Consider the following 15,336-nt stretch of genomic DNA (forward strand, 5'->3'; position numbering starts at 1 on the left):
GCAAAGATAAGACACTATTCTAAAATTTTACAGGTCAGTGGAGAATCACAATGATTTCGAAGCTATTTTAAGGTAAAATGCTGCATAATGCTTTTTTTCAATAAATCATCACATAATGCCTTCCTTGGAAAAGAAAAACTTCTTTACCACATGGTAAATCAAGAACAATCTTCAATAGGTAGGTCTGTTATTGTCAATGTCTACAACTAAAATATGTTTTGTGAAAGTAAATAAACAAAATATGTGTAACAAAATATCTACCTAAAAATGCAAACCACTGGTAATCCTCATTTTCAATTTTGGAACAACATCCTTTGGACAGATAAGACAAAGGTTGAAAAGATTTCATGATTCGAAGCATACCAATGGTCAGTAACCAGACTGAGCAGCCTTTCACTTACTGAAGGCAGAAAGACCCACACCACAAACAAGCAAGAGCTGAAGGTCACTGCAATAAAGGCCTGGCAAAGAACCTTAACAGAGGAAACTCTGGGGATGTCCATGGGTTTCAGGATTTGCATTCATGTATTAAAAAATGTATAGTATTATAGTTATATAGTTATATTTATAATTATCTTGGTTTGTCCAATTACTTTCAAGTCTGTGAAAATAAAAAATGGTTGTAGTGTCAGTTAAGGCAATGTTGTTAAAGTCCTTGATGTTAAACCTGATTGTTTCATTTTTGGTGTACAGAGGCAAAATTTAAAAAACAGTTACTGTCCATTTTTTTGTAGACCTGACTGAATAAAGTGTTAAGTGTTGTGAAAGTGTTTGCCCCCTGTCTAAATTCCTGAATTTGTGCACATTTTAAGAACTTATCCTGCTCTGGTCAACACTGGATAGCAAAAAAACAAATAAAGAAACAGGTGCTCAGGATTAATCAATGAAAAACAAAAATAATGTTAGAAATCTAATTCATGTTAATATGAATACAATGACATGCACATTTTTAGGCATATATATTGTGGGCATAAATAGTAAGTCAATATATTTCTGGTATAAATATATGTATTTAATACTTCATTCAAAAGCCTTTTTTGGTGATGGCAGTTTTTTGGTGATACAGACGCCTCCTGTATGGAGAAACTAGTCGCATGCATTGCTCAGGTGTGATTTTGGCCCATTCTTCCACAAAAACACTCTTCAAATCCTAAAAGGTCCTGTGGGCTCCTTCTATGAACTCTGAGCTTCCATAAATGTTCAATTAGATTCAGGTCAGGCAATTGGCTGGGCCATTCTAGCAGCGGGTCCATTCTAGCAGGTAGATGAAGCAGATTTTTATCAAGATTGTCTCAGGAAGGATTAATTTGTCTATTAATCCTTCCTTCAATTATATGAAGTGTGCCAGTGCCATATGCTGAAAAACAGCCCTATACCATGATGTTCTCACCTCCAAACATTACTGTTGGTATAGTGTTTTTGGGGTGATATGCAGTGCCTTTTGACCTCCAAAGGTCAAAACATGGTGTGTATTATGGCATCCAAAAAGTTAAATTTAGGTCTCATCTTACCAGACTATATTCTCCCAGTATTTCACTGGCTTGTCTAACAGTTGTTGGTCATGGCCATGGTGGTTGAGTGCATTACTTATTGTTTTCTTTGAAACAATTGTACCTGCTGATTCCAGGTCTTTCTGTAGCTCTCCAAATGTGGTCCTTGGCTCTTGGACAACTCTTTTGATAATTCTTTTCACTCCTCTGAAATCTTGTGGGAACACCTGGTCGTGGCCAGTTTATGGTGAAATTATGTTCTTTCCACTTCTGGATTATAGCCCTAACAGTGCTGGAACCTTCGGTATTTTAGAAATTCTTCTGTAACCAATGCCGTCAGTATGTTTTGCAACAATAATGTTGCTAAGATCTAGAGAGTGCTCATGAGATGTTTCTTGTGTGGCACATTATAGGCCATCAGTAGAACCAGCTAAAATTATTTTGCACTGGCAGGATTGCTTTCTAAACACTGATAGATTTCAGCTGGTGTCATAACTTTCAATGTTTTTTGCACCTCTCTTTTGTCATGTGTTCAATACTTGTTCCCTGTCTCATTTCTCATTATTACACATAATTTGTGCATATATTTGGTTTCTTTGCATGTGTAAATTGAATGGGTTAGTACCAACATCTGGTGATGAATGAAAACCTTTTCTGCATACTCACCACAAAGTTTAGTGTAAGACATTTCTGAAGGACCATCTAAACAAGCCTAATGAATTTAGGAAAAAGGTATTTTGGACTGAACATGAAAACAACTTCAACTTCATGAAAAGATGCAGAATGTTATATAAAATAACACATCTGCAACTGTTAAGCACTTGCTTTGAACTTCAGTTGCAGTCAGTGGCACAAAGATCATTTTACAAGTACAGGGAAGAAAATGGCTATAATCAAATCAAATTCTAAAAGTATACATCACATTATCTGTGATAAAAAATCTGAAAAAATGAAAAGAGGGTGGCTTCTACAGCAGCAAAAGAAAAGATCAAGAAAATACCGATCCCAAACACACCTTGGAATCCACATTGGACTACCTAAAGGCACTGACCAAAAAATTATTGAATATCTATGGATAGAACTTAAAAGAGCAGAGCTTGCAAGATGGCCCAAAAACCTCACATAAGTAAAAGGCATCTGTAGGTAGGAATGGGTAAAAATTTCCCAAACAAAAAGTAAAAAATCTTTTAGAAGGCTACAAAAAAGCAAGTAATAGTTCTACTAAGTACTGACTATGCTTTTGCTTTGGGCCCTTTGCCTTGTTGTTACTTTGAAACTGTAAAACGTCTTGAAAGCTTGAAAAGTAATCTTGCTTATGTGAGAAAACAATGCAGTATGTTATGTTAGTAGTAGTATTTTATGTAGAAGTCTATGCAGGGAACCGTTTTATCAGGGGGGTGAGTAAAGCAGGCTGGTGAGGTTTTCTAGCCGAGCTGGAGGGTGAATGGAACATGCAGGCATCTCCATTATGGTCAGTCTGGAAGGCATGCAGCAGGGACACTCAATGTTTATCTTATACCAACATCAACCCTGGCAGGAGGTGGGTCAGCTTGGAAGTAAGAAAAACACAGATAGTTGAACTGTGTTTGAGGTGACTGGACACAATATGTAGGAGTGCCGACTGCAACTCTGGCAGACCATACTATAACAGCCTAGCTTCAAATGATGCAAGCAGAGGTCTTGTGTCTGAACCTCTATATCCATGAATCCCACAGGGAAACTAGTTACCAAAAGACAACTACCTTTTCAGGTACTAATAAGAATCCAGCACCTGGTAGGCATGGCAGAAGGAAATAAAGTCACTCCGGTATGATGATGGGCAAGGCCATTTAGAGCTTTATATATCAACAGCAGAATTTTGTAATCAATGCAATTTTGACTGGTAGCCAATGTAGCGTTAATAGTACCAGATTGATGTGGTCAACTTAGGAGGCATATCAAGAAAAAATGTTTTTTTGTCCCAAGCATTATGGATGGCACTGCATATGAGCATCAAAGGACAGATTATAATTGCAATAACATTATAACGTTAAGGTTTTTCACAGTTCTACCTGGTGCAACTGAGAAGCTATTAAGAGAAAGCATTAAATGTTTCTAGCAGCTTTTGGATCAAGCGGAAGGACCTCTGTTTCAGAAAATTGGGACAGTGGTGAATCCTAGAATCTTTGTACATAATTATATATCATAGTAAACACTGCAGATTAAACATTAGAAAGACAAGCTTTTCCCTGGAGTGTGTTAAACAAAACATTTCCTCAGACCAAACTTCAATCCAAACTGCTACTACAGCCGTTTGATACAGACTAAATATTACCAAGGATCCTTCTCAGTATCTGATCTGTTTACCTGCAGTGATAGTGAGGTGGAAAAAGAGAGAGGGAGCACAGTTTGATGACATTTGGTTTGCGCAGCCATGGCTGAACAGATGGCTCATTATGGCTAGGAGTGTGCAGTCGTCCCTTGCAAACGCTTAGTGTCTTTGTTTCACAGGAATTTGATAGGGGCTCTGCCGAGAGTATTTACCCGTTCAGTGGGGGAATGAATTATGGCGCGACACATGGCCCAGGTTAGTCTCAGCCTGGAGAAGGTGTGCTGGGTGTTCAAAATTGCATACCCTTGATCATTTAAATGCAGACTTTGTGGCACTGAATCTTAGATGTGTTTTTGGTGTTTATATGAGATTTTTGGTGTGTAAGACTTTTGTGTGTGGTGTATTTACGTATGGTATTTATGTGGAGTGTAGCAGAAAGTCTTGCTTGTGACCTGACTTGTGGACTATTTTACTAGGTGTGATGTGTTTGCCTTATATGCCTTATTATACTGAATATTGTATTCAGCACTGTGCAGTAACCTTTTATCCACGGTGTAAGAACGGGGCCTGGTTCATAAAAGTGTCTTAAGAAAGAGATTCTACTTAGAATTGTTTTAAGAAAAAAAAAAAAACTTACATTACACATAAGAAACAATGCAGAGTAAAAGTATAAGAAAAAAAAAACTTTTTAAAGAGAATATTTAATAAAAATATATTTAATAAAAAATAAAAAAGTCTTTTTCAGAAGAATTGCATTTTAGAACATTCTTATGAACTTAATATTGCTTATCTTAACATTCTTCTTATGGTATTTCTTTGGAAAGCTTTTGTAAATCTGTCCCAGAAGCATTAACAGGGCTTTGGTGCTTATTTACATCCAAACCTTTCATGAACCTTGTACACTGTTTATGCTTACATTTACGTACTTATCTTCATAATTTCATGAAAATCCTTTATTTCCACAATTTCTGTTTCATTTTCTAGTAATTTTTTTTTTTTTCGAGCGATTATATTGCTTCTCTTGAGTGACCCAGGCACTCAATAGTATCATTGGGAATCAATTTTCTGCATGGAGAGTCTTGACATTCAAACGTTGAAAGGGTAGAAAGTGCCACAGGCAAGACACCTAGCAGGGGTTCACACTTCCTCTCACTATGGGGTGCATTCAACATGAGAAACCTTCAGGGATCCACTCGGGGGTGTTGCAAAATAATTTGGGATTCTGGTACACAGATGTTGTGGACCTCAAAGATGCTCTTTCCTATACCTCATTTGAATAAAATACGGACACAGACGCATAGCCATTTAAAAAAGTTAATTTTAAAAAAATTATATATATTATTATAAAATTTATATATATATATATATATACATACACATAGAGTAGTGTTCAAAATAATAGCAGTCCAATATGACTATCCAGATAATCACTGTTTTTGGTATAAATTATATTACCACATGACAAATAATGTACCAGTTGGTGCAGTAGATTCTTAGAAAACCAACAGACTCAGCATTCATGATATGCATGCTCTTGAGCCTGTGTATTTGAATAATTAATTGAAAGGGGTGTGTTCAAAATAATAGCAGCATGGAGTTCAATTAGTGAGGTCAATCATTCTGTGAGGAAACAGGTGTGAATCAGGCAGCCCTTATTTAAGGGTGAAGCCAGCACATGCTGTACATGCATTTCTCCTTGAAAGCCTGAGAAATATGGGTTGTTCGAGACATTGTTCAGAAGAACAGCAAACTTTGATTAAAAAAGTTATGGAGAGGTAAAACTTATAAAGAAGTGCAGACAATAATAGGCTGTTCAGCCAAAATGATGTCCAATGCTTTAAAATGGAGAGCAAAACCAGAGAGACGTGGAAGAAATGCAAGACTACCATTCAAATGGATCGAAGAATAGCCAGAATGGCAAAGGCTCAACCAATGATCAGCTCCAGGATGATCAAAGACAGTCTCAAGTTACCTGTGAGTACTGTGACAGTTAGAAGACGCCTGTGTGAAGCTAATTTAGTCCCCGCAAAGTCCCACTGTTAAAAAAAGACATGTACTGAAGCGGATGCAATTTGCCAAAGAACAGCTCCACTGGCCTAAAGAGAAATTGAGAAACATATTGTGGACTGATGAAAGTAAAATTGTTCTTTTTGGGTCCAAGTGCTGCAGACAGTTTGTCAGACAACCCCCAAACTCTGAATTCAAGCCACACTACACTCTGAAGACAGTGAAGCATGGTGGTGCAAGCATCATGATATGGACATGTTTCTCTTACCATGGTGCTGGGCCTATTTACCGCATACCAGGGATCATGGACCAGTTTGCAAATATCAGAATACTTGAACAGGTCATGTTGCCTTACACTGAAGAGGAAATGCCCTTGAAATGGGTGTTTCAACAAAACAACTAACACACCAGTAAATGAGCAAAATCTTGGTTCCAGTCCAACAAAATTGAGGTTATGGATTGGCCAGCCCAATCCCCGGACCTTAATCCGATAGAAAACTTGTGGGGTGACATCAAAGATGCCGTATCTGAAGCAAAACCAAGAAATGCAAATGAATTGTGGGATGTAGTCAAAGCATCCTGGGCTGGAATACCAGTGGACAGGTGCCAGAAGTTGGTTGACTCTGTGCAACACAGATGTGAAGATTATTAAAAAAAAAGCAGTTATAAAAAAACCTGTGGTTATTCAACTAAATATTAGGTTAGTGATTCACAGGAATGCTAAATCCTTAAAAAAGAGTACATATTTAGAGTTTGTAAAGACAAATGCAGACACTGCTATTTTTTTGAACAGCCCAATTTTCATTTTTTTTGTTATTTTCTGTAAAGTAGTTAAAATTATATACATTTCTTCATGTTTTGATTTGGAAAACAGTATGCAGTGTTCCCAATGCATGAAAATAAAAACTACTATAAAGAAAGTTTTTAAACACACTGCTATTATTTTGAACACAACTGTGTGTGTGTGTGTGTGTGTGTGTATATATATATATATATATATATATATATATATATATTTGAAAAATAAGTTTGAATGATCATTTTAAATAAAACTAGACATCCAGAGATGAACATAAAACCATTACTTTGTATTAATGTTATTTGTATGTATTCTAATACTGAATGCTTTACTGAGCACACACTTACTGTATCTTTACATAAGCAGCTTTATAAGTCTAATTTTCATAATTGTATAAAACACACAAACACCCAAATAAAAATATTTTTCGCGCGTACCTTAAACACCGTGAGTGTGTATGTAATGACACCTAGTGGTAGAACTTTTTAATCGCAATCACAAAATTCCATGGTTTAATAATTGTACTAAGATATTCAATTTATTTTGTACTTGAAGTATATTATGCTAAAATCGCTACCACCACAACAAATAAATCCAATGTCCCTAAAATATGTTATAATCATAATCCCGACATGTACACTTAACATCATACCGTCTGATCTCTCAGGCTACTAGCTAGCTATGTGCGGAAGCATCTAAAAAGGTTTTTAGTTTTCATATTTGTGATATTAATGCTAACAACACGCGATGGTTTGTTGGTGTTGCAAGTTAACATGCATTTAAATTTCAAAATGGCATAATATTATTATTATAGAAATGGCAAAACACTTTAAATAGATTTTTTGATATTTCATACACATTTATACTGACTTATCTAGCTAACATTAGCTAGCTAGCTAGTACTAACGTTACAGAACTGGTGCGTACATAAAGGTAGCTAGCTAGTATAATTGCTATGGGTTTGAATCATTAACTAATCTGTTTTTTTTTTTTTTTTAAGACCTTTAACTTGAAATGAACTGTACAGTTAACAAGCAAGATGGCGACGTCCGAGGAGGCACATGATTCTCTCCATGAAGACGATACTTTTAGTGTTTTAGAAGAGAATGTAAGTTTTTACATTTCTAACTTGACGTTTTCGCATTTTTCAGGATGTAAGTGTTAATTAATTTGTAGCAGCGGTTGCTACAGTTGCTTTTTGTTGAAAACTAGCTTTGAAATTCGTGTTAGCACTAGCGTTAGCTGGTCAAGCGATTGGCACAACAGAGTATTGGGATTATATCATGGTGTAAAACATCAGTAAATACCGTGTCTCTTTCTTGCCGCTTTTGGCATATATCGTATGTTTACCTGTTTTACTGCAGGAGGTTCTTGCTAACAAACCGCCACCGAAAATACGAGAGACTCCCGAGGACATTAAACAAGAGGCCATTGTTAATACGCTGGCATTCCATCCTACAGAAGACGTTCTTGCTGTTGGAGATATTGATGGCGATATATATTTGTGAGTTTTGTTTATATATAATATATATATATATATATATATATATATGTGTGTGTGTGTGTGTGTGTGTGTGTGTGTGTGTGTGTGTGTGTGTGTCCGTCCGTCCGTCCGTCCGTCCGTCCCCGTCTTTTACATCCCAGGCCTTAAACAAACTATTAGTCGCTTGAGCTATTGAGATCCATATGTATGAGTAAACCACCCAAAACCTAGTGCTGGATTAAATGGGGATAGGGAAGATGATTGACTAACTAGTACCATGCCTAAACTGCCTCCCTAAGCCTTCTGTAGAGAGAAGTGGTTAAAATGAGTAAAGTTATGGTTGTGTAAATATGATTTTCTGCATTCCAGATACAGCTACTCCTGCACTGAGGGAGAGAACAAGGAGCTGTGGTCATCTGGGCATCACTTGAAGTCCTGCAGGAAAGTCACCTTCTCAAGTGATGGTGAAAGTCAGTATGAAATTTAAAAATGTTTACAGTAACCTGACATACTAAGAAAAGTAGGGAAATTCAGAGCTACTTGTAAAATATCCATACAAGTCTTAATTTAGGAATACATGGAAACATTCGGAAGCCTAACAGCAACATCACACAGTAATGTTTCACCCTTATCTTTTGTCCTTGCTAGCAAATAACGAAAGTGATTTTCATTTTTGTTATTTATGTATCTTTTTTTGTTTGTATGCATTAGTTTGAGATGCAGTGACTGTTTGTCTATTCTGGTTAACATTTTTCTTTAGCTTTATTTAACAATTTATTTGGTACACTCATTCTAATCTAGAGGTTGGTTTGTGCTGATTGTAATGTTTCACCTAAATACATAGTTCTCTTCTAGAATTATTTAGTGTGTCCAAAGATAAGGCAGTTCACATTATGGACGTGGAGACCGGAAAGCTTGTGACACGTATTCCAAAAGCTCACAGGTATTGTAAGCTGTTGTAATATGTTAAGCGTTCTGTCTTACAGGTCCACAAAGCAATTGCTATGCCCATGTTAAACTTAACATTTCTGTGTAATTAATTCCCCTTTGTTCTTTTTAGCAAACCCATAAATGCCTTGCGTTTAGTTGACGAGAACGTGTTTGCTACTGGAGACGACGAGGGCATGGTCAAAGTGTGGGACATGAGGAAAGGCACTTCGTTCATGTCTATGAAACACCATGAGGATTTTATCAGTGATATTGCTGTAGATCAGGCCAAGAAGACGCTGCTTACCTCCAGGTACTGAGCTTGTAGAGAATGGTTTTAGCAGAGACAATTTGTATGAGAGACTATTTACTGTTGTAGTTGGAATTTTACATTGGGTATTTCTCCACAGCATGACTAATTTAAAGTTTGAAACAATGTAAAAACATGTGGTCCTAAGAAAAATAATTTTAAATCTCCAAATATAAAAAGATGACCATGAATGAAAGTAAAAAATAACTTGTATTCCTTTCCTTAAACAATTTCAGCATTGAAAAAATATAAAAAGAAACATTAAATAAAAAGACCAAAATACTCAGCACATTCACAACCCAGAGAGAAAGAAAATGGAGGTGTTGAGATAATGCTCCCTTAAACTAAAACATACTTTGTGAAAGCAATTATACAAATAAACTTAATCATTTTTTTTATTTGCTGTATTAACACTCTTTAAGGCTGTATCTTTGTCATTGTGATGGAGTGATACATTATCTTAAATATGTACTATTACTTATACTATATATAATTAAAATGTACTAATACTTATACTATGTTTAAGTATCTATATCTTCTAAGTTACCTATTAACTTACGTTATTTAGAAAAAAAATATATAACTTTGTAAAATAATTAATGTAGTGTGAAAAGGAGTGTGTTGTCTCTAGTCGCCCCTATCAACATACACTTATCATGGACATCAATATTGTGGCAATATTGGTATTTCAGTTGTTTCCTTGAACTGTTCTTTTTCTCAGGCAGTGAGTGTACAATGTGTGTATGTGTATAAAATGATAAAAGAAATGTAATGTAAAAATCTCTTTCCAGAATCATATGCATGTACAAACATCTTTCCGAAGACCTCAGAGTAGTCTCTAGATTACCTTGTAATTACCACTCACTTCAACAGGCAAGTGCAAGCCAAACTTAATGGTTAAATTAAACCAGCTAGTCTGAAATCCTCTCTAATTATTTAGAATCATCTGCACCTGATTCTAATTTTAGAAAGAAACTTAAAAGAACTGTCTATTACACATACAGGGTCAATTATAGATACAGCACAACTAATTGGGTAAATGTCCCTTGGCACTCTTGGTAGCCATCAGCAAGCTTCTGGCAGAATTCTAGTTGGATTTTTGACTATTCTGTTTTCCTGTTGGGAACACCGACTTTTGCCCACGTTTAAACCGTCTAGCTGGTGGTTTGAGGTTATGCTGAAGAATTCTGAAATAGTCCTCCTTCTTTAATATTCCGTACACTTTATGCAATGTACCAGTTCCAATGCATGTCTAAATGTCTCTACTTTACTCTTTCAAACATACCTCTGCACTGAGCTTCTTGGACTTTGCCATTGTACTATGTTGGTCAAGAACAGTTTAAAGAAAAAATTGAAAGCCTGTTTGTGTATGCTGAATGTATGTAGACTTCCAACTAAAACTGAATGTAATGTTAGGTAAAAATGGCATTGAGTGCTCTTTTGATTTTAATCTCCAGTGGTGACGGGTCAATGGGTGTGTTCAACATAAAGAGGAGAAGATTTGAACTGCTCTCTGAATTTCAGAGTGGAGATCTTACTTCTGTCTCCATAATGAAAGTGAGTTGATTTTCAGTAAATTCATCAGTATCCCAAATTAAGCATATCCTGCAGATCTACAGTGCTGTAATTAAGTTTAGCAACTTTTTTTGTGAACACTTCAAACACTGAATGACATTACACCTTAAACAAAACAATGGCTTTTACACCTCACTTAAAATTAAATCTTAAATGGTGACTCAACGCTACATAGGAATTTAAGGTGCTTTGTGCAGAACTTCTCCAGCGTATTATTCCAATAGGCAGGGATTATTGTCTTGTTCATGTCCTGAAAAATTTAAGAATTCTGATACAGAGCTCGATTCATAGGTCCCTCAATGGTAGCAAGACATTCTGGTTGTGATGGTGCAAAGCATCCCATAACCACCACACACACCATCACAGTGTTGCACAGTTGATATGAGGTTCTTAATTAAAAAAGCAGTAGTTAGTCTTCACCAGTCAAAAAGCTCCACTTTTAGATTAATTTTTAACAAATGGTTCCAGAAGTCAGGAGGATAATATTAGTGTTTCTTGGTGTACCTGAGCATTTATATTCTTCTTGATTAGCAGTAGTTTCCAATATACTGTGCTGAACTAGATTTTCTGAGCAAACACAGCTTTTTGCAAAATGCTGTATAGAGCTTGATTACTGTAGCTCAGATGCAGTATAAGAAGCATCATCTCACAGGTATCATCTAATCATCTATCATCTCCCGTTTAAGGAAATCAGGATATTGACCTCACAAACTGACTTTAATTTCTTCTTTGACGCACAGCGAGGGCGAAAAGTGGTGTGCGGGTCCAGCGAAGGGACAATATACATTTTTAACTGGAATGAATTTGGGGCCACGAGTGACCGATTCGACATCCAGGCTGAGTCAGTTGACTGCATTGTACCAATTACAGACAGCATACTGTGTGCTGCCTCTATGGATGGAGTAATTAGGTAAGTGGACATGCAGTCTAATTTATTAGTACCATTCCTGAAGAAAACTGTGCTATGCAAAGAAACTCTGGCAAGGTAGTTTCAACCTATAAAAAGAAAAAGTCAAAAGTAGCATTTTGCACACAAAAACTACCTTTTGTACAAAAACATTAAGAGAATAGCAGTAACATTAGGTCTGGGTGGTCTGACAAGTCTGTTTACTAGTAAACGCAGTGTGCTCACTCAGCTTGCTGCTTATTTAGGTGACTGATTCAGCCTCTACATCATGGTCTGCCTTGAATCCCAGGATGAATCCCATAGTCTTTGTAAAACTATGAATATGTAAGACTTGAAACATGATGTACAGGTGCTGGTCATAAAATTAGAATATCATGAAAAAGTTGACTTATTTCAGTAATTCCAGTCAAAAAGTGAAACTTGTATATTATATTCATTCATTACACACAGATTGATATATTTCAAGTGTTTATTTCTTTTAATGTTGATGGTTATAACTGACAACTAATGAAACCCCAAATTCAGTATCTCAGAAAATTAGAATATTACTTAAGACCAATACAAAAAAAAAAGATTTTTAGAAATGTTGGCCAAATGAAAAGTATGAGCATGTACAGCACATTTACATTTAAGGCACTCAATACTTGGGCCTGGATTACTTCAGCAATGCGGTGTGACATGGAGTCGATCAGTCTGTGGCACTGCTCAGGTGTTATAAGAGCCCAGGTTGCTCTGAGAGTGGCCCTCAGCTCTTCTGCATTGTTGGGTCTGGCGTATCGCATCTTCCTCTTCACAATAACCCATAGATTTTCTATGGGGTTAAGGTCTGGCGAGCTTGCTGGCCGATTAAGAACAGGGATATCATGATCCTTAAACCAGGCACTGGTAGCTTTGGCACTGTGTGCACGTGCCAAGTCCTGTTGGAAAATGAAATCTGCTTCTCCATAAAGTTGGTCAGCAGAAGGAAGCATAAAGTGCTCTAAAACGTCCTGGTAGATGGCTGCATTGACCTTGGACCTCAGAAAACACAGTGGACCAACACCAGCAGATGACATGGCACCCCAAACGATCACTGACTGTGGAAACTTTACACTGAACCTCAAGTAACATGGATTCTGTGCATCCCCTCTCTCCCTCCAGACTCTGGGACCTTGGTTTCCAAAGGAAATGCTAAATTTACTTTTATCAGAGAACATCACTTTGGATCACTCAGCAGCAGTCCAGTCCTTTTTGTCTTTAGCCCAGGCCATGCTTCTGCCGCTGTCTCTTGTTCAAGAGTGGCTTGACACAAGGAATGCGACATGCGTCCATGTGCGTGGTGGTTCTTGAAGCACTGACTCCAGCTGCAGTCCACTCTTTGTGAATCTCCCCCACATTTTTGAATGGGTTTTGTTTCACAATCCTCTCCAGGGTGCGGTTATCCCCCCAAAAAAAAAAAAAGTACACTTTTTTTTTTCCACCACATCTTTTCCTCTCCTTCCCTTCACCTCTCTATTAATGTGCTTGGACACAGAGCTTGTGCAAGCTGACAATGTTTGTGTTTTGAACAACTGTCATGTCAGCAGTCTTTCCCATGATTGTATAGCCAACAGAACTAGACTGAGAGACCATTTAAAGGCCTTTGCAGGTGTTTGAGTTAATTAGCTGATTAGAGTGTGGTACCAGTTGTCTTCAATATTGAATCTTTTCACAATATTCTAATTTGAGATACTGAATTTGAGGTTTTCATTAGTTGTGAAATGAAAAGAAATAAACACTTGAAATATATCAGTCTGTGTGTAATGAATGAATATAAAAAAACAAGTCTCACTTTTTGATTGGAATTACTGAAATAAATCAGCTTTTTCATGATATTCTAATTTTATGACCAGCACCTGTATGAGTGTAAGATTAGTGATCTAGATATTGATAAAGGCCTCTGCCACATACTTTAATGAAAGTGTGTGTGTGTGTGTGTATACATTATATAGTTTATATATACAACCTATTGGCTGGGTTGTTTTTGTGACTGAGCTACTTTGTGGCAGGCTTGACAACAACACAGCACGGTAAAAAAAAAAGCCAGCACAATTACTTAAACACATTTATGAAAAATTAACCCAGTAGTTTTAGAATGTATTCTTGTATTTTCTGCATGTTGACAGGCATGTGTTCATGTTAACGTGTTTCCGTTACATTCAGTATAAATTATTTTTATAAAATTCATATTGAGGTTTCAGGATGTTTTCTGCCCTTTTTAATTCATCTAACTACGTATACGCAAGTATTTTATGACTGTATAAAATAATTAAGGAATGCATTTGTAAAAGTGCTTAACAAGGGATATATTGCAAGGGTGTTTAATTGTTAAATGCCAGTTTTGAAGGTGCTTGCTTTCCTCCCCAGAGCCATCAGCATTTTGCCTAACCGAGTAGTTGGCAGAATAGGTCAGCACACTGGTGAGCCCATCGAGGAGATTGTTTGCTCAAAGGACAAACGCTTCCTTGCTAGCTGTGCACATGACCAGCTTATCAAGTTCTGGGACATTTCTAACTTGCCCAACACCAAGGTCAGTGATTACCGACAGCGGAAGAAGAAAGATGGACGCCTCAAGGCACTCAGCAGTAAGGCATTTGGTGGAGGAGGGGATTTTTTTTCTGGATTACTAGATCCAAATGAGTCAAATGGGAAAACAAGTGAAGCTCAGGGCTATGACAGTGATGAAGAGGATGACAATGACAGTGGGAGTGACTGAAACACTGATTTATTTTTTATTTTTTTATTTTATTTTTTTATATAAACTCATGCTCATTATAATCACGAGTGTATCTGTGATATGCAATAAAGTATTTCTTTCAGGCTAACAGGTATTCTGTTGCACTATAGATTCATCATGCAACTATGAGTACCTGGCTTGTACTGTGTGATTGTGATTGCTTGTTTTGTCTGCCTTTGAGCAAATAGAACAAGCTATAGACAATGCCTGTCAGCCTTGTCATGCCTGTCTGTATGCATGAAATCCATTGTTTCCATTTGTGAAACATCGTTTAAAGTATGGGTAGGTTGTGGTGGTTCCTATAATGTATGTAAAGACTTGAAAGCAGAATGTATTTGAGGAAGATTAGTGTTTTAATATGAATGCTATAAATTAATGGGACATGCAAATGAAAGTGTGTATACACAAAATAAGTGACCGACACGTCAGTTGTAGTACTTCATAATATTGTAAATAAACAAGTAAATAAAGTTCATTTATACACTTAGTCCGTGGTTGGGACTCCATAACTATGAACTTCTTAATCAGTGTGGCGTGGCGTGGGGTTGAGCTATCATTAACTATATATATATATATATATATATATATATATATAAATTAAAATTTTTATTTTCTTCTAGAAACTCTAATTTCTTTTATTTTGACAAAGCTGTAAATAACAGTTAATATATAAAGTGCAAATCTATGTTAAAAAAAAACAGCATAATAGTCAGCAGTGCAGTGGGGTATTTGTAATGGTGTAATTGTGTAATTAGATACGGTTATATCAATC

At 36.5% G+C, this 15,336-nt stretch overlaps 1 protein-coding gene across 1 annotated transcript; it reads left to right on the forward strand.

Moving 5' to 3' along the window:
* Positions 1–7,608: 7,608 nt before the first annotated feature.
* Positions 7,609–14,652, forward strand: wdr55 (WD repeat domain 55). Its single transcript, XM_072662547.1, has 8 exons — positions 7,609–7,715; positions 7,972–8,111; positions 8,460–8,560; positions 8,946–9,033; positions 9,151–9,330; positions 10,785–10,884; positions 11,643–11,812; positions 14,195–14,652. The coding sequence occupies exons 1-8, from the start codon at positions 7,647–7,649 to the stop codon at positions 14,541–14,543; spliced, it is 1,197 nt and encodes a 398-aa protein (XP_072518648.1). The 5' UTR covers positions 7,609–7,646; the 3' UTR covers positions 14,544–14,652.
* Positions 14,653–15,336: the final 684 nt, after the last annotated feature.

Source organism: Salminus brasiliensis, chromosome 18, assembly GCF_030463535.1.
Source record: "Salminus brasiliensis chromosome 18, fSalBra1.hap2, whole genome shotgun sequence".
NCBI lineage: Eukaryota > Metazoa > Chordata > Actinopteri > Characiformes > Bryconidae > Salminus > Salminus brasiliensis.

Coding starts and splice junctions, on each gene's coding strand:
- wdr55 (XM_072662547.1), top strand. CDS start 7,647: ATGGCGACGTCCGAGGAGGCACATGATTCTCTCCATGAAGACGATACT. Junction 9,034..9,150: donor CGTATTCCAAAAGCTCACAG/GTATTGTAAGCT, acceptor TGTTCTTTTTAG/CAAACCCATAAATGCCTTGC. Junction 11,813..14,194: donor TCTATGGATGGAGTAATTAG/GTAAGTGGACAT, acceptor TTTCCTCCCCAG/AGCCATCAGCATTTTGCCTA.